General features: G+C 40.4%; 1 protein-coding gene across 2 annotated transcripts in view; it reads right to left on the bottom strand.

Annotated features, from left to right (window-relative positions):
• ADAMTS3 (ADAM metallopeptidase with thrombospondin type 1 motif 3) overlaps positions 1-19,810 on the bottom strand; it is a 134,762-nt gene that overhangs the window by 85,179 nt on the left and 29,773 nt on the right. For both annotated transcript variants that reach the window (XM_065633376.1, XM_065633377.1), the window contains one exon: positions 7,479-7,635. In XM_065633376.1, coding sequence (XP_065489448.1) covers positions 7,479-7,635 — 157 coding nt within the window. The remainder of the gene's footprint in view (positions 1-7,478; positions 7,636-19,810) is intronic.

Genomic DNA, 19,810 nt, shown 5'->3' with positions numbered 1-19,810 from the left:
GGACAGGGAACTGCTGGAGAGAGTCCAGCGCAGAGCCACAAAGATGATGAAGGGAGTGAAGCATCTCCCTTATGAGGAAAGGCTGAGAGAGCTGGGTCTCTTTACTTTGGAGAAGAGGAGACTGAGGGGTGAAATCATTAATGTTTATAAATATATACAGGATGAATGTCACGAAGATGGAGGCAGGCTCTTCTCGGTGACAACCAATGATAGGACAAGGGGCAATGGGTACAAACTGGAACACAGGAGGTTCCACTTAAATATGAGAAGAAACTTCTTCACAGTGAGGGTGACAGAGCACTGGAACAGGCTGCCCAGGGAGACTGTGGAGTCTCCTTCTCTGGAGACATTCAAAACCTGCCTGGATGCCTTCCTGTGTAACCTCGTCTAGGAGTTCCTGCTCCGGCAGGGGGATTGGACTAGATGATCTTTCGAGGTCCCTTACAATCCCTAACATTCTGTGATTCTGTGAGCATTTGATACATGGAAATGCTTTTTGCATATTAACTCAACCTTTCATGTAGAGCAATTATTAAATCAATTTTGAAAGGACAAAGCCCGATAATGAATATGCCAGGAAACACCCAGCTACCTCACTGCTTCCTCAATTTCTGGACACAGTGATCACCACTGTTCAAAAGGTTTTTAATGGATGAGAGGTAATGGACATGAGTTGGAACATGGGAAATTCCAATTAGATAGTAGGAAGAAAAAAAAAAAAAAGAAATCACAGTGAGGGTGTTCAAACACTGGAACAGGGGCCCAGAAAGGTAATGGGATCTCCATCCTTGGAAATACTGAAAACACAACTGCTGAGTGCTTTGATTCTATGAAACACTGAGCCACAGAGGCCAAGCAGATAGGTCCCACAAAGGGAAATGAGAGATGTCCCAGAAGACAGCATCTAATTCACAGTCTACAGACAAACACCTTAATTTTTCTCCATTCACATCACTAATTTTCGATGCTTATCTAAGGAAGAATTTTTTTTTTTTTTCCTGAAGCTGGGTGTAAATAACTGCTCACATGAAGATATTAGCATTCATCACTGAGCTCTGGCAACTAATTGCAAAATTGCATCTCCAGCACATTAGTGGAAATACATGACATTGAGTTGACTTGAACTAGGAGGAAAACCACCTCACTAAGCCAATTCCATAGCCAACTGTCCAGTCTTCCTGTAGGTCTCTGGTGACAGATAGCATTCAAAAAAGAGAGACAGGAAATACTAAACCAAAGACACTTTCCAAGTACAAGATGAATCCCAAACTACACCTGAGGACATGTTGGCCAAGCCCAACTATGAACCTCAAGGGGAAAGAAAGCAGATCTGAAAACTAATTATGGACTAGACCTCATACGAAAGCCTACAGAGGACAGACATCCCGGGCCATGTTTACCACGGGTCATTCTGGGTTGACAGCAAAGCAACAGTGGCTCTGCAGAACCCAATAATACACGTAGCTGCTTGGTTATATTTTGTGGTAATGACTTGATACTACAGTTGTACTGACTGATACCGATATCCAAGCAAGCGAGGTAGAATCTAGTTCAGGTTATGCCTAACCATGCTAAGAGTACACTTCCCTCTGCAGTGCAAACACATACTCAAACCCTTGGAGAGAGCTGTATTCCATTGCAGTCAAAGATATTACTCATCTACTTTGATTTATAGAAGTGCATGATGGTTTTCTCATCATTTTTCCTCCCACTTCACCTCCTCCTTAGATCTCTTCTCTTTTTACCTCATGTATTGTGAATACATCCATCACCAATAGTCATTTGCCTTTGTACCATGCTATGCTGTTCTGTTTGGAAAAGTACTTTGTTGACTACCTTTCCTTTGATTAAGCAAACTCTTACCTGAAAAAAACAAAACAAAACAAACAAACCTAAAAAAAACCAACAAACAAACAATCAATCAAGAACTTCAATTAATCCTATTAATTTTCAGTTTTATAGAAGACAGCTGAAAGCAAAAGCTCTAGCAGTTCTGGATAAAGAGACAAGATGTCTTTAGCCAAATACATACACAGGTTATTGCCACCAATACAACTTAGGCAAGAATTCCTATATTGTACCAGAACATGTTGCAAGATGTCATGTACTAAGTCTCCAGAGAAATCAGTTCCATCTTTCCTGTTATTGCTGATGCCCAAACCTGTGTGGTGTGCTGTGCAGTATGTAAAATATTCTCCCTCAGAACACAGGTCATGAGAAATTATGCTGAGAAAGAGTTCAGACACCTTCTGGCATGACAACATCTCTAAGTAACATGAACGTGCCTGGGCAAGTGCTGAGGGAGGTCTCTGAGCAGGCAATAGCCTTCCCATTCTTCTGCCTTCTGTTCCAGGGTTTCATTCCCCAGCAACCAGGAGCAACTCCCAAATCATTTCTTCCTCCTACATGTTTCCCACCTGGGACAAAGACACTTCAACCCAGTGCCATGGCAACGCCATCAGCCACACAAGCACTTGGGTTCTTTAGGGAAAATGAAAATTCTGAAAGGAAGCTGGGAGATAAAGGCTCCTATTCCTTGTTTCCCACTGTTAGGAAATAATTACAAAAATACTTTAATCTGAATTGCTCTCTGAATGAATAGGTTGTCATTTAACAAAAATACTCTGACGTGAAGAGGAAGATAAAAGAGGAAAACTTTTGGGTATATTTAACATGCTGTGTAACTTCCAAGCTTAAGGTTAGATGTCATCATTATACCATATGAAAAGAAAGTGCACAGAAAAAAAATAAGAAATGAATGCACAGGAGGAAAGATAAATCGAACTCTCTGTGATCAGCTCAAGCAGAGTGTCACCCAAAACCTGCCTCATCAGCCCCCTAACATAAATCTGAGTCTTCTCACCGATTCCAGTGGACTTGAATGAGGCTTTTACGTTTCTCAGAAATACAATTTTGATTTTATTTTACCATACTCCTGAGGCTGACTCAGTAGGACTTGCAGAGAAGGCCTCCTGAGTGCAAATTTGATTCTCAACTCTATGGTTCTTTGCCTGTTTCTATTGTTTCTTGAATGCTTTCAAGGAACAATGTTAATGATCACACATCTCAGTGATGTTTGTCAGCTAATTAACAAAGGAGAACAGATTCTTTTCATCCCGGCCAGACAGAATGATATCATCACCAATCTTTCAAAACCTTCCAACTCAGGCTTGTCCAGAAAGCATTTCTTTCCATGCTTAAATGAAAAGTTATTTTAGTGATAAAAACTTAAAGATTTATTTAAATGATGTTTTAACATGACAGCTTCATACATGCTTCCATTTTTTTCAGCCCTGTATGCTCATTCTCTGTCCCCCAGACCCTTCTCCCCCAATATGAAGTCTTTTGATCTTTGTTTCTTTAACAGATATTATTTGGGAATAACACTTATGGTGTGAACACTCATCTCAAGTACCTGCAGCACTCAGCTAAAATGAGAAGCACAGATGTTTGGTGTCTTTACAATCAAGACTTAAATTACTGGGGAATCCAGCTTACAAAATGTCATCCCAGGGCAATCTGTTACAGAAAAGCTGTTAGGAGACAATCATGCATATTTACACCCGTGAAGAACTCTAGAGGTCATCCGGCTCTATGATAGGATTCCCAGACTATACCTAACCAGATGCTCATCCCAGATGTTTAAAAACAAATGCCCAGTGTCTTTAAAAAAAAGCCTCAGAAGCTCTACTACTGCATCCTCCTGGCCTGGGCACAGCCTTCTTCCTGAGCATCGATACTCACACAGAGGTAGAGCATTTTCCACTCCCCAGATTTGTGACCCTATAGAGTGGTCAAATCCTATAGCACAGCATGTGCTGGGTGGCATCCTGCAAATTGCTGACCCACAAGGTATGTCCACGTTAGCAGAGGATGCCAAGTCACAGAGTGTTTCACATGGCTTCTGCAGTGTAGCAACTACTTAAAATATCTTCAGAAATATTGTAGAGCCTTGCATAAGTTGTCTTCATGACAGAGTATCAGACAAGGATGATACTCAAGTAGTAACACTTCATAAGAGGGTTATTCTCTAAGCAGCTCACTTACTTCAGTCTAACAATAACGATTTGGTAGGCTAAAGGCTGCAACCCATCATAGCTCAAACTAGTTCCCTCCTTTTCAGATTACCTCTCCTCCTCCCTCCGTGCACCTATCACCTTTTCCCAACCTGAAGAGACTCATTAGGATTGCTGGCCTAAGTCCTCACTGTCAATAAATACATTTCTGTTTCTCCTCCAGCACAAGTCAAAGGAATGCATTCTGCATTAGCTGGGAATTTCTAAGCAATTCCGAGAGCCACATACTTCTCTGTATTCCTACCAAGCTCAGTGAAAAGGTCCTCTGCAGTCTGAGCAGCCTGACTTGACTTGCTGTCACTTGCTGTAAGCATGTACCTGTTAATTCATAGTCTGCCACCAGGCTCATGATGGTTGATTCCACCTCACTTCTGAGCACAGATACAAATTTTCAATCATTTTCTCAAATTCAGACAAAAATTGGGGCTGTATGTGTATTATGAAAATGTGCTATGGTAATTCTTGTTCCACCTCTTTAACATGATGAGCTGACAGTTTTCCCATGCTTTTCTGTATGACTCCTGTCTGATCCAGTTCTTCACAAGGAAGAATAATCAAGAGTCTTGTCTGTTCTCAGGGGAGAAATCCACTTGACATTTGTTGATGCCATGTCACATCCTACTACCTTTAAGTGGTTTTCAATATCCGGGACTTCCCAGGAGGGGCCTTGGCTGCTGTCCTGCAAAAGAGGAAGAGCTTCCTCTGTCCAGAAGAACTAACCCGAGCTCAGCACTTCAAACCAGCAAACGGGCTTACCCAGTGCCATGGAGACCGCAGCTACCAATTAGGGCTTTTTGTTTGGTTGGTTTTGGTTTTTGTTGTGTTTTGTTTTGGTTTTGTTTTTTGGAGTGTTTTTAAGGATTTTAAGATTAACTGGTCAGGACCTACTACTGCTTGCATGTTCCTTCATTGCCTCACATTAGCAGAAGAAAGATGAGGTTCCAAGAAATACAGTAAAATGACATCCTTTGAATTAGCAGACCAATTACCCACAAAATATAAATAACCACTCCTGGCACTGGTCTGTCAAAATACGGAAAAATTATCCACATTTCCCTGATACCTAAGGGTGAGAGCATAGACAGATGGGCCATTTCATAAGCATAATACAACCACCAAATATTCAGGACAGTTTATATGCAACAGATCATGTTCACACCAGAATGGCTGAAAAGAGTGGGGTATAAAAAGGCAATAATCAATGAAGTGTTCCTTCAAAGAGTCTGAATTGTGTGTGCATACCCACAAAGAACACAGACCCCCACCAGTTCAAAGGATATCTGTACCACTTTTTTAAAGGCTCAGCTTTGGTATATTTTCCTAGCTCCTTAACTTGAGAGAAGACGACATTTAAATTTAAAAAAAAAAAAAAAAAAAAAGGAAAAGGAAAAAGAAAGAAAAAGAAAAAGAAAAAAAAAGTACTATCACTTCACTTTTCTTTCTGACATATCCACATTTCTTCCCATCTTCTGCCAGGTGTTTTGAGGGGCTTATTTGAAAGAGGTAAAAAACAAAAATAAGACTATTTAAGCATTTCAGTGTGTGAAGACCAAGGCCTACCCATATATGTTAACAGGTTTGTAATCCCACAGCATTTCTGAAAGGAATGAGGCAGGGTTTCCCATCTAATTTCTTGGGTGTTTCATGTAATGCACTTCTAAGGAAATCAACCTCTACACGAAGCAAATGATGACAACAACACAGTGGTGCATGCCATATGCCATCATTCCTGAAAGAGGCTATAGACAACTGTAAAGAGGAATCAGCACAGGGTGCTGCTTCAGGGATAGGGTTATGTTGCTGCAAAAGTGGAAAGGCTAAACCCATGCTAATCAATAGCTTGAGGCATCTTGATGTCTTCTCCAGAAACCCAGATTCATGGTTCCCACCTTTCTAAGAAAGCTCACTGAAACTTTCACAAATAACTGCAATAAAACAAACAAACAAACAAAAAAGAAAACAAAAAAACACAAAATAGAGAAGTAGCTAATCATATATGTGTGCTTATATCTGAGAACACAGTACATGAAGCAATAAATCCTTCATTGTGTTGCAATTGTCGCTAAAATCTTGACCTTAAGATGGTAGTTTTCCTGTCTAACCACAGTCTGACTCTGCCAGTCCAGCAGATTAAGTGGTTTCAATGTAGAAACATAGCAGTGAGCCCATTGCCACTACCACAAAGACTTATTCAACATTGTTCAGTCAATCACACAACAGAGGTGCACAAGCAGATTTGAATGACCTTGTTTAGGTACCAAAAGCAAAGTACCTGTGGCAGTACAGGTCTCAGAGAAAAGCTGGGTCAATTAGCCTACATGGTTCAGACTGCTGCTGGTCCCCAAGCCTGCTGCGATACCCCTGTGCCATGTTGCAATTGGCAGCACAGACTTATCTTCTAAAGACTAATAAAAGCCTGACAGGATTTTATTCTAAATGGCTGACAATTCCTACCTGCTTTTTCAGAGACAAAGCTCCTAAACCACACTAAACAATTAAAACCCACAAGGACTGGGAACAGGGGACTGCTTGCTTCCTCTCTGTTTAATATTTGTATCTAATTCTAGTTCCGTGTGTTGTACATAGTTCTTGTTGTTCTTCTCGAACCCATTTAAGCTCCAAGAACATATTTAACCAAAGGACAAACAGGAAGTTGGGAAGCTGAGAGATGTTGAAAAAAAGGCAGAGCACTGAAGGGGAATGGAGCTGCTCTTTCATCCACAGCCCATAATGTCAAAAACCTCAACGTTAACTATGAAATGCGTTGGCTTGTGAAGATTTGTATAATATTAAAAGCGGGGGGTAAGCAAATGGATTAAACTACATGATAACTGTTCTCAGATGGACCAACCACAGTACCTTCAAGACAGAAAGGAATCCTTGGATGTGTCAAAATGTATTCAATGAAGACAATTGCTTTTAAACTGCATTAATTGCAAACAGCAGGAGGAGAAAAACAGTAACAGTCATGGCACAATTTAGCTATTACCCAGAAAGAAATCAGACCCAAATTTTAAACAGAAGTTGTATAGACAGGTAAGCCTTAATAACAGCTTAGAACATTAAAGTCATACGAGTATTTCTATTAACATCTTGCGTCACACAATATATTACCTACTTATGTAAAGCTCAGAATTGTTTCTGCTTAAATCAGTACAAACTTTGTCCTTGGTTTAAGGAGGGGAAAAAAAAAAGCATTTTGCAGCATTTCTTGAACAGGACACCTCATGGCTAAGTTCTGTCCTCCTAGATGAATGCACACGTGCGCTGCTCTCGGCAGAGAAACTGCATATATGACTATTTCAGCAAAACATTTAAATGCTTTCTTTTCAAACAGTTCCGTCAGAACTGCCTCTTTCTGCCTGGAATAGACTTGTAAACAAGCACACAGGCGTACTGTACCTTCTCTATGGACATCAGGGAGCATATCAGTGGGACGTTGTGCTACAGCTGATCGCCTGTAAACCATGTGGATTCTTCCCTTCTCCTCTTCCATTTGCTTTCCTCTTTCCAAAGGTTCGATGAAGTATTCATCCTTATTAGTTCTTATCATTCCAGCCTGGTGGGGAAGAGAGAAAGCATGCCTGTATGTCATTTGAGAGCCTAAAGACCCGGCCTGATGCTTTAAAAACAAGAATCAAGTGAGGTGAAACAAACTACTCAGGATATTATTGTACTATAAGAATCAAATTACCATTTGGTTTCCTTTTCACCGACTTCCTGCCAGAGGAGATATCCCTCTGCACTGTGGGGATGTTCATCCAAAGGCATTAAGAAAAAATCTTGCATAAGCATGAGATACATCACTCCCTTCAAAACCCAACTAAGACCAAAGTCATGTAGGAGTTTACCATTTGTATGTTATGCACAGCTATTTTGTCATCTATGTATGGCACGCTATGTACTGTAATGTTTTGCTAATCCTTAACTCATATATATTCTGAACCCCTTATGGCTCGGGTCCTTCATTTTACTTCATTAAAATCAGTAGAAGGCATATGGTTTCCCACTTAAATGAACACATACTGTTCCATCCTATATCTAGCTGTTGACAATTCTTCAAAACCCTTTCCCTTTATGTCTTCTGCCTGCAAAAGCTGTGGGACAGGTTTGCAGACAAGGCAGATTAACCTGGTGATCACTACAATTAAACTCACTGGACTAAGTCACACCTGCACAAGTCCAGTTTAAGTGAAGACAGACTCATGCTCAGGAAGAAAAAAATTCTTTGCTGGCACCTGAATATAAATCACAGTAAATAACAGTAAAGGAAATCTGACAATACACTTAAGGAAACAGTCACTTTAAAAACTCTGCTTAAATCTAAGGGCGGCAAGATTACACGCTTTCAGGCACAGTCAGTGAAAGCAAGAACATGTAGGAGAAAATGGATAGAGAATATTTGAAAATACAGGAAAACACCAATGGTATATATATTTTGAGGAATCTGCAAATTTTTATTGCTATATTATTATCATGTTTACATAAAATGTAGCAGAGCAACTACTAACAAGCATTATCTTTATGACCTTCCTTTTATACAATGTTCTTCTTGCAAGTAAACAATACATGGAGGGCTCCCAGAGCACTTGTTTTGACTGCAACCATATGTACATACAAAGTATGAATTTTAAAAAAAAAAAAAAAAAAAAAAAGGAAAGAGTCTGATGGAATGTGTTCTACCTGGACCTAGTGACCACACCCAAGTCCAGATTTTGGAAGTACTTTTGTGCTTTGAATGGCTGAAAATGCAGCCCCTGCTCAAGCCATGGAAGCTAAACTCTCAAGTAGGGGTCTTGTTTCTTCTAAGCTGTGTAGAGGGTCTCAGGAAGGCACAGCTGTGGCCAGGGGTTCCTGCATCAGGCCTTGGAAGAGCTTATGGACACTAGAGGCTACACAAGATGGGTGCGCATCACAAAATTCAAACAAAGGAGACAATCCCAACAGTGATACAAGCTGCACCCAGGCTGCCCAGCCCCTGTGGAGGAGGTATAGTTGCAATCCCATACTCCAGCTTTGAATGCCTTTGAACTTGTTTACAGCAATGCTACAAATGGAGATTATCATAGCACAAGCTTACGTAATTTGTCAAATACAACTAGACAGAATTGTGAAGGTATATTTTAATACAAATATTCAAGATGTCTCAAATATTATTTCACCACAAGCTTTCCATGCTCTGTGTGCTTTCTTACATCTACACTCAATTTTTTAGTTAATGAATTTCTTCAAATATTAGCTAAACTACATACATCTAAATACTACATTCTTCCTTTGTTTTCATTATGTGAGTAGCAGTAATAAGTGAGATTTTTGGTTGTAATAAGTCAGGTTAGCATCACAAGTCAGTTTCTTATGTGGTTAGTACACATAATTAGACTGGGATTTAACAAGTCCCCTTTGCATGTTAATAGCTTATTTGCTTGCCATTTTTTCTGAGCAAAACTAAGTTTTTTAACTACAGTTGCTATGTTACTTTTGTAGACCTTATCTTGGCATAAAGATTTTTTTGTAAATGACCCATTTTCTATGACGTTATTGCCTGTGAGTTGAAAGTAGTTCTATCCAAAAGCAGTGCTCCGTGCAGAAGCAAAGCTTGGCTTCGCTTTCCAGTTTCAATGTGTATGGTTTTTCTTGTCTGTGTTAAATCTACAAAGAAAGAGCCACAATAATATTTTTGAGAATGGGTGTGCCTTGCTGTAAAAGGAATATAAGAATAATCTGCAAGCATCAAGTACAGTTTCCATTTTCACAACTCTCCATAAACCACTTTGACAGACCTAACACATTCCACCTCTCTTAAGCCACAACTCTTCTGCTTCACAAAAGCCTCCTAACTTCATAGATGCCAATAAACTGGCTGCATTAATCAGAGATAGAAACATTTGCTATTTTAGGAGTCTAATTACTAATTAAGAGGAACAATATCCCAAACGGACATCCCATTTCACCTAATCATGCTAAACTAATCATGTGGTTCACAAGGTAAAAAAAAAAGGCAAATTTACAAAGTAAAACCATTGAGATAAAAGGCATAAAGATTCAGGGTGACCCTTCCATGCAAACAAATCTGGCAGAACAGACGAGCACCTCAATCTACAAAGCACCTGGCTTGTTATATTCTGGCACTATCACCACAGCACATCTTCTGCGGAAGATGCCCAGCAGCCTCTGCCTCAGCACACAACCGGAGCCACATGCAGGATCAGGTCCCATCCCCTCTCCAAGCCAGATCCCACTTCAGTCAGACTGAAATTCATACCCACTTTATTTTTTTTTCTTTTAAAACAGCTTTTATGGATGATTATTTATACAGACATAAGATGTATCTCTATCTTCATTTTCATGGAAGCAGCTCATTCCACCAGTTTTAGTAGATTTGAACTGTTTTGAGGAGATCTGTGCTTGTAATCATGAATAAACATAACACAATTTATCCACAAAATTTGCCAATGGAGCTAGAGGGCTGGATTACCAACCAACTACCACCACCACAGGGTTCCTAAAGAGCAACGTCTCCAGCAGATCCAGTGAGAGAGCAATGATCTGACCTCCAGCACAACTCACAACTTCCCAGGGCACAGCAGAGAAATTAATTAAAAATACACACTGGGAAACGGCTCACACAGACTGAAGACAGCACTCATAGACTATTGACCACATGTGGTGATGTGCTTTTTGGAAGAACAGAGTTCCCCACCGTCCCAAGAGAAAGAGGAAGAATTACAGTGGAGACCGGGCAATTATGGCTTTGTAGTCATAGGGCCAAACCTAAAGAGCCAATGAAGGAAAAACATGGATTAAAGAAAAAAAAAAAAAAGATGGAAAAGGTGCTCCTGGGTTATACTAACAAGAGCACATTTGTTTTTTATTCAGCATAATTTCTCATTTACTTTCTTCCTCATCATCCTTTCCACTCCTTTCAGCCTTGGTTTGCTTCATTTGCAGGTATGATTTTTGAATCACCTGTGTGGAAGTTAAATACATTTTTCACATGCATTGGAATAATTAATTTGCCCACACTTTTGAGATACCCTTGCTTTGCCTTACCACTACAGTAAACAGTACCAAGACATGTTCTGACATTTAATACATACAAGTTAAAATTAGTATAGTTGCATTATCTTTCAAAGCATGTTGTAAAGGGCAGTAGCCAAATTTTTATAAATATGCTATTTTTTCCCTATTATTGGAAAATGAGATTTAGAATCAACAGGGACAGTTTTGGTCCATTTTAACAGCCTATAGGCAAGCACGAATGCAGAATCCAGCTTTGCTTCCATTCTGACTTTGTTTTTCCCCCACAAATTTCATCAGTAAAAAGAGTGTGAGATTTTCCAAATGAATGGAGAAAGAAGGGCATAAGCAGGCATTGCATTTTCAAGTGAATCTTCACTGTAAACTCTACTGTCAACCCAGCATTTTCTTCCTCACCAGCCAGACAGAAATGCAAGCAGTAGTTTAGAGCACATATTTTTAAAGACTCACTTGGAGAAAAGACTGTGGTGGATTTTCAAGAAAGAAGTATGTAGTGGAATTTTTTTTTTCCACAAAAGCACATTTATGGAGCAATACAGGAAAGCAGAGTCTGAAGTCTTGGAATGCTACTAATTTTACTGCTTTTTCTTATAAATTAATAATGTTCAAAATTTCCATTAACTGAAGGATGCAGTTTAAAATCTGTGTTTCTGTGAAGTTTATCTAGAACTGGCCTCGTTAGCCTTAAAATGTGAAAAAGAGAACACAACAAAACTACCAAAAGCAAAAAGAAGCCTTTGTGGCACAGCAACTGCAGAGGCCTGGAAAGAAACCTACCTGTTCTCAGCATCATTTTAGCCTCAACTGAAACTCAGGGGAAGCGGATTAACTTCTCAGCTTTCGTACAGACTCACTTCTCCCATTTTTAAAAGGGCAGCAAATTCCCCTCCCTGAAGGGTATCACAGGGGAAACCTGCTGAAGGTCTGTTTAGCACCTTGTGTGCACACACTTTGCTGCATAATATCTGTAATTGTCTTTAAATGACTCGCGACCATTAATGCATTTTGTCCCTGCAGCTCTTTTCGTCCTCCTCAATCCAGAAGTAATGGTGCACAGCAAATTGAGGGAAAACCTTTCTGCTGAATTAAACCTGAGGCAGGAGCAAGTTCTGCCTGAGTTCATAATAAAAGGCAACTGGGAGCAAGGCCAAATGTAGTCTGGTACATGTAGCACACCTAGGAGGATTTCTCAGAGGACAGCAAGTGATGTATTCTTTACTGGACAACCCACTGACAAAGCACAACTTGGAAAACTGCATTTTTTTTCAAATGCAAAAAGATGCAGACAATAATAAAAGAATTACAAATTATAGAAAGCTTTGAGAAAATAACCTAACACGGGCAGGTTAAACTAAAGGTTAACTTACTGAGCCAAAACCAACAGCATTTAGGGGGGAAACATGATTCTGTATAAATATGCATGGAGTATTAACTGTAAGAGAGGAAAGAACGATTCATCCAGAGGAGCACAACAGAGAAATGTGGAGTGACCATTAAGAATGGATACATTTAACTTCAATATTAGAGTAAACATTATGTGTGCGATTTTCAAAAGTGTTTTAGGAAGTTAAATGCCCTATTTCTAGTGGTTTGCAAAGAGGGCAAGTCATTTAATTCTCAGGTGTGTTTTGAAAGGCCCACCCTCAAATGTCAAAAAGAGTTTGTGTAGCAAGGCAGCAGAGTCACAGTGTCGGCCATTATCAAGGCAAGTGCTGCTAATACTTGCCACTAGGTGTTACTGGCAAGTAGGAAATGCTTTGGATTGTTAAAGTATACAGTGCATTTATTTTACAAAAGAAACCCATAACAGAATATCCCCATCCTACTTATCATCTCATGTTCAATGCAAAGAGGTCAGTAAATGCTCTCAGTTTTTGTTGCCAGTCTCTACTGCACAACTCTATTCCAAGTTCTGGTTTTTCTTCTTATTGTCCTCATACACTGGACGTGCTGCCACCAAACACAAAAGCTGCTTTTTCTCATGCAACTCCCTGTACAAAACACTAATTTACCTAATTGCCTATGAAAAAAGCTTGGCAAAAGTTAGGTTTGTAAAGTGCTGAGACCTCTATCTAACATACTCATCAATAATGTCTTACTCTTCCCACCACTGTCCTGTCTGTATTTGTTCCCTCCTGTCTCACACTGGACTCCGTAAACTCTTCAAAATAGGGGCTGTCTTCATGTCCTGTGTCTGCCACAGCCTCTAGCACACTAGGATGCCTGATCCATCAGTAGATACTGGTATAAATCAAATACACCACAGGCACATTGTCACTTGACACCATGCATTACCTCCATCTTTATCTGTATATGAATGCTAGAAAAGAACACCAAACAACTAAACAGATGTGACCAAAGTGATTCAAGGATTCCATGTTTAGAGTAGATCCAAGCATGTGCGCCACAGTACCAGCAACCTGAAACTGTGTCACTTATTCAGAAGCTCATCAGAAAGCACCAGTGTAATATACCAAGAGAAGAGCATGAACCATGGTTTCAGTGACCAAGTGCCACACCAACTCCTCCTGGGATAGAGTTAACTCTCCCTTTTTGTCTACAAGCCTCCAGCTAGCGCTGCTCGGTGACTGGCTGTTGGCTACGTTTCCATCAAGGAATGCTCAGCAGAGACAGCTGAAGGACACAAACCAGCAAGTTTTAGGTTTCAATGAGAAAGAGTCAGAGTTGGGGTAGGGAGAAACACAGGGAATATTAAAGGATACTAGTGGGAAAATCCTCCATTTTTCAGGTTGGCCTGTAAAGGTTCAGGATCCATTTGCCAAGGCTGGCTGTAACTGAACAACTAGTTGGAACTACAGCCAGTCATGCAGAGACCCCACTGCTCCTCCAGCAAGGACGATATCTGGACAGCAGCATTATGATCACAACAAGCTCTACATACTTTCATCCACAAGGGTTTTGGTGCTGCCCATTTTCATTCCACTAAAAATGTATACTTTTAAGTAGGACAACATTGAATTATAGCTAAATTCTAACATTCAACTATTCTCCGTTGACTTAATGGCAGAGCGCACAACATAATAATTACTTTCAGTGAAAAATGTTTTCATTGCAATGTTTTGTGGCTTTCCTATTTTTTAAATCTATGTATGCACTTATCTTCATGATATATTCCAGCTGGCATCTGTACTTTGAAAACCCTGCATTTTTGCAAGACATAATAAATCTACCACGGAGAAGATAAAAGTATCAATTATATTTTTAAACTGCCCTTAGTGCCCTCGTATTATGCAGAAATAGTTTCTAAAATGCTGACCTGATGCTCTGGGGAACTGAAGCATTAAATAGCAGCTATTTCTCCTAAGCCAGCTTTGAACAGTGGGAGAACTGAACATGTCAGGCTGCTTTGAGCTACTCAGAAACACAATATTGAAATATTTACGAATTGTGACATGGCTGCTCCCAGAACCACATGGCATGTGTGGGAGTAAAGCGTAAGGACTAAGAGCCCTTCTGTCACCAAGCTGGTTTTGTAGGCTGCTCACATCAGGTTTCTCTCTCCTTTTTTTTTTTTTTTGTTTTGTTGGGGGTTTTTTTGTGGTTTTTGTTTGGTTTTTAAATATCTTCCTTTTTTACTTAGGTGAGAAAGAGGTCACATTTTAGAATGTCTGTCCCAAGAACAAACTGTTTCTCACACCACACTTTTCCTCTATGCTCTAATTCAAGCTTTTCCAACCAACTTCTTTGTCTATGGACTTGTTCCAAACTTTAAAGCTCTGACTTTTTTTTTTTTTTTAAGTGTTTCTATTTTGTCCTTTCTCCCCCCCGCCAGCTAGAAACTGGGAGCAATATGTATTTTTATGGCAGTTAATAGGGATTACATATTTAATATAAGTCTTTTGCAAATTGAGGACAAACAGCATTGCACTGGATTAGATACAGTCAGAGTCAGCTCTGGAGAACACCTGTCCCATGGTGCACTCGGTGCTTAACACAGGTCTTCACTGAATAAACATCAAATGCCGTTCTCTTCCAACAGCACCGAGCACACAGATACACTACAAGCCACACTGATGAGCTCTGAATTCCTCTGTAAGAGCTCACATGCTCTTCAACACCTTATTCATCTGCTTTCAGGTGCTTTTATAAGACACAGAGCCTTTGCACCACACTGAGCACTATACACAAGTAGATCAAGTCCTTCACAGTTTCCTCAAGTGAAAAGTTTACCTATTTGATGTGGCTTTCCTGCAACTAACCATTACATAGGCTTTTAGCAAAATGGTAACTGCTCCAGCTGAATGCACATCACAGAGCTGCTGATCTGTACTCGAGGCATAACACTTGATGATCTAAACCAAGTCAGTCATCCAATCTATAACCAATTACACTGCACTGCGAGGGCTATGCAATAAACAGAGCTTCACTGCATCCTCCTACATCTTCATTTGTATTACAGAAATCTTTTATCTGGCTTAGGATATGTACATCCTTCTGCAATAGAGAGTAATCTGGAAATGCTGTATCTTTCCTGTGATGACCTGAAATAGGGGAGGATTAAAAGCTTACAAAATTGAAATGTAACATGTTCAAGGTGCTGCATTCATCTCTAAATGGAGTATGCTGTCAATAATATAAACAGCAGATTAGTAAGCAGGTCGGAGTTTGCTCAGCAGAAGGAGGTTTTCTGTATGAAGTCAGGCTGCAGTTATAGTCCTTGGTAAGAAATGAGCAAACTATGTAAAGAAAAAAAAAATCAGCAGTAGGCACAGGTGTCTGAGGATGCAAAAATCACCTTCCTTCTAGAAGAAAGTTCCAAGTTTGGACCCTGCAGTAGCATACAAGTGCAAATACAGAGTAATAAAAATAGGCCGTTTAGTTGGACTCTACCTGGCAGGGAAGCAGAAATGAGAAGATAACAGCTCTCAGCACAGCACATATGGCAGCAGGTGTGTGTGAAAGAGCCAGACAGTTACTTTCCAGTCCAAGGACAGCTAAGAATTCAGTGGGAAAAGAGAAAACTGCCTGCACAAGACAGGCGTCTCTGTTTCAGGGGAGAGACTATGCTCAAGGAGGATGAAGTTGCTTCCTCGGAAGACTAAGATCTAAATCTAATGACTGCAACCCAGGGGTGACGACATGGATAAACACACAGACAAGTTTTGTCTGCAAGATGTATGATAAGACTTCTGGAGCCAACGACTGTTCCAATCAATTGTCATCTGAGTGGGAGCAAAGGGACTATAACTACCCAAGGTCAGGAGAGTAGGGCCCAAATACATGTAGGTCTGTGAAATCAAATACTTTGCTGTTCCACGAGCATGTATGATGGCTTATAAAGGATTGCACCTTGTGTTCAAAGAGGAAGCAAACCCACTTAGGAAGAGATTCCTCCACCATCTTGACATCTGTCCTTAAAATCAGAGAAGGAAGCTCTTCTTTCATGTGACAAGGGGCCTCTCGGGCTAACTACGAGTAAACACTGCATATCAGCCCTCCTGTCTCACCTTTTGCAACTGGCATCTGCTCCAAAACCAAGACATTTCTTCAAGTGGAACAGTGCAGGCAACCAAGTCCTTAGACATGCTCTTTCTGAACAAAAGGAAGAGAAGTAGGATACTGGCAATAGCAAGTCAGTAGAAGAAAAAGACAAACAGTGACATATTGTCCAAGCTTGCAAAAATGCAAAGGAATTACTCCCTGCTCCCCATCTGGAGATTTCTCTAAATCTTTTTTTTCCCCCTTTCCATTCTTCAGAGCTCCTGGTGGAAGTAGAAGAGGGCTTTATTTCACTGAGAGGAGCTGAAGAACATTCTCTTTCATGAGGGCCAACAGAGGTGCTATGTAACGAAGAGGGGCAATGCATATGCCGAGTCTAGTTTCACCTTCCACCAGTATTACCTACGAGCACCTAGGATGGACTCCCAACAACCTGGTCTCCTACACGGCAGCTAAATGAACGAATCGATCACTGCATATGCCTTAAAATGGAATGCAGAAATATGTACAGCATCCATAAGTGTCAGAACTGGGATATCTGAATCTATTCTCACTTTAGGCCACGAATCACTTGTTCAGCTGTTAACAAAACTTAACAGATTCTCCATAAGTTAAAATGAGGAAGCTGGTTGTGGCAATCCAAGTAGTTTGAGCTGGAGTCATCATTTATTTCACCCACCACCAATGCTGACAGAGCCAGAATGCAGCAAAAGGACTAAACAATCAAACCAACACAAAGTTGGTACCTTCCAGAAAATGTTTTTTTCTGACCATTCTATCAATTAAATTGGAAAATGTTTCCAGGGCTCTCTCCCACCCCTCTTATTTCTCCCTTCTTCCCTGTTGGACAATTGCAGGTGGCTGACAGCTCTATCCTGCCACTAACTAAATAGAAGCCCTATTGAAAAGCATCAAGAGCTCTGTGTTCCCTCAATTTAATATCCCAGGACCAGCCAAGCAGACACTGCATCCTGCCAAGACAAACATTATGTGACTTGGCAAAAGGGGAGGGGGCAGTTTCTGGAAACAGCCCTCCAGTCTAAACTTCTTAAGGAGTCAATATAAACATGCTTTTATAAAAAAGGTGCTGCCTCGTCTAAAAACACAGATTCAGCACAAAAACACTACTACCTTTCACCGTCTCTATTAGTTTAAGGTGTGTTCAGTTCAATGACTGTGCAAAACCTGCGTCACAGCTACCCGCTGCTCACGTTTTTAATCCAAAGACGAAAACTTTTTGGAGCCTCACTGAACACTGGTTGATTTATTGGAAGAATAATAAAAGCAAAGGAGGATGCTTTGCCTGCAGCACATTTCCCTTTGCCTGCCTCCACCAAAACAGAGCTACAGTAGGTGGAAATTGATTATAAGTTTCCTACATACCTCCAGGGTTATACCTTCAATTCACTGGGTGGATGCCATTTCTCATGCCACATGGGATCCATATTTTGCCAAGAATCAACTGATTCTCTGGGTTTCTTCTGCAAAAATATACCAGAAACTTCTGAGGTTGTAGAGTTTGCCCCAGGATGCCCCTCTTTCAGTTCACGACTATCAACTGGAGGGTATATTGGAGTTGATATGCTGGAGTGTTATTCTCCAAAATTCTGTCATGTGCCAAGTACGCATCTCTTTATTTAGGTCCAAGCACACAAGAAGATACATCACACAGCATGATCTGATGCTAACTCATTGTTACTGCAGACTGTTACTTCGTGGCACACGGACAGTGTCTTCTTTAAGCCTCTGCTGCAAACAGGTACCTGATCTCATGGATCAGGCAGCCAAGCTGACTCTGAGCCTGAGCGAGGCAGGGCCCTGGTGCACTCCATGCTCCATGGACAGGGACCCATACACCCCAGCATGGAGTCATACTAGGGAACAAAATTTTTGAGAAGCTTAAGGAGATAAGTAAACAAAAAAAGGCAGAACTGTGCTACATAAATCAGGGCTATGTACATAAGCTGGCAGGAGAATTCACTCACTCCACAAGTTTTTTTTTTTACTGGGCATGACTTGACTCATGCAAAAAAGTAGAAATTGGGCCAGGATTTTGACAAATCATTCCAGTAGATCCAGGACTGATGGCTAGCTGTAGTCTTTTTGCAAGAGGCTTTTCAGTCTGCCTCATCATGCCACAGACACACCACTGAATGTGGGGGAAAGGCCAACCAGCTCTTGACAACAGTGGAGACAAAGAGAAAGTTGCATGAGGTGTTGCAGTACCAGCAGCCCACCCCTGACACCCTTTTTTGCTGTGGTGACTCAGAGGGGTTATTTACCTGAGCATATGCACTGTGTAAAGCACGCACAAACATCACATCTGTTAAATCACTACAGTGGGGCAAGCTATTACCTTATTGCAATAATTGTGTTTCACTGACCTAAGCAACCAACTCCTGACACCCACAGGAAAAAGGAGTCACATTTTAGCAAAGGCCATATCACGCAAACACAACAATAACAGTAACAAAGAAGGAATATCAGAATATAGTCTACCACTAAACAGAACTGGCAAATAGAAACACATTTGCAAAGTTCTGCAGCTTCATTTACTAAGCTAACACGGATCCACATGTATTGCTCTGATACTAAAGCACCTCCATCATCTACTGGGGTTAAGACCTGTGGCAGAATGCCTATAGATGCATTTCTGACAGCACAGATATATTTTCCTGGTAGAGAAAAGATATAGTAGATATAGAATCTCCTTGCCCAGCTTCCCACAGCATCTTTTTGTAGTGAGTATTCACAATATTAGTGCTCTGTACCAAACAAAAATTATTAACTCAGCCATTTGCATAATACCCTCCCAGCACATGTCATACATTCAGAGAGACTTCTGTGGGTAGATGGAGTCAAGTAACTTAATAGATACAGATGAGTCCTGTTACTTGTATATAACGCACGTCTGGCAAACCAGGGAAGAGTTGCCCTTCTGCTCGTAACACTACTGAGATACCTGTAATGCTTAGCTACTTTTTAAATAATTTTCCATTTATTCTTCTTTCTCTAGTTTTTACTTGCCTAACTTGCATAGGTCAACATTTGTAATGATTAATCAAAATAAAGTGAAAACAAATATCACACACTTTCTTCTACTTACAACACTTCTGAGTAATTTATACTCAGTGGTCCGAATTATTTTTATCACAGTGTTGTGTACAATATACAGTACTGATCCAATAAAAGTTGCTACAGGTACTTGAAAAATTACATATAGTATGTAGAAGACT

Source organism: Caloenas nicobarica, chromosome 4 (genome assembly GCF_036013445.1).
Source record: "Caloenas nicobarica isolate bCalNic1 chromosome 4, bCalNic1.hap1, whole genome shotgun sequence".
NCBI lineage: Eukaryota > Metazoa > Chordata > Aves > Columbiformes > Columbidae > Caloenas > Caloenas nicobarica.
The sequence above is the reverse complement of the archived record's forward strand: the minus strand, read 5'-3'. Positions and strand labels throughout refer to the sequence as shown.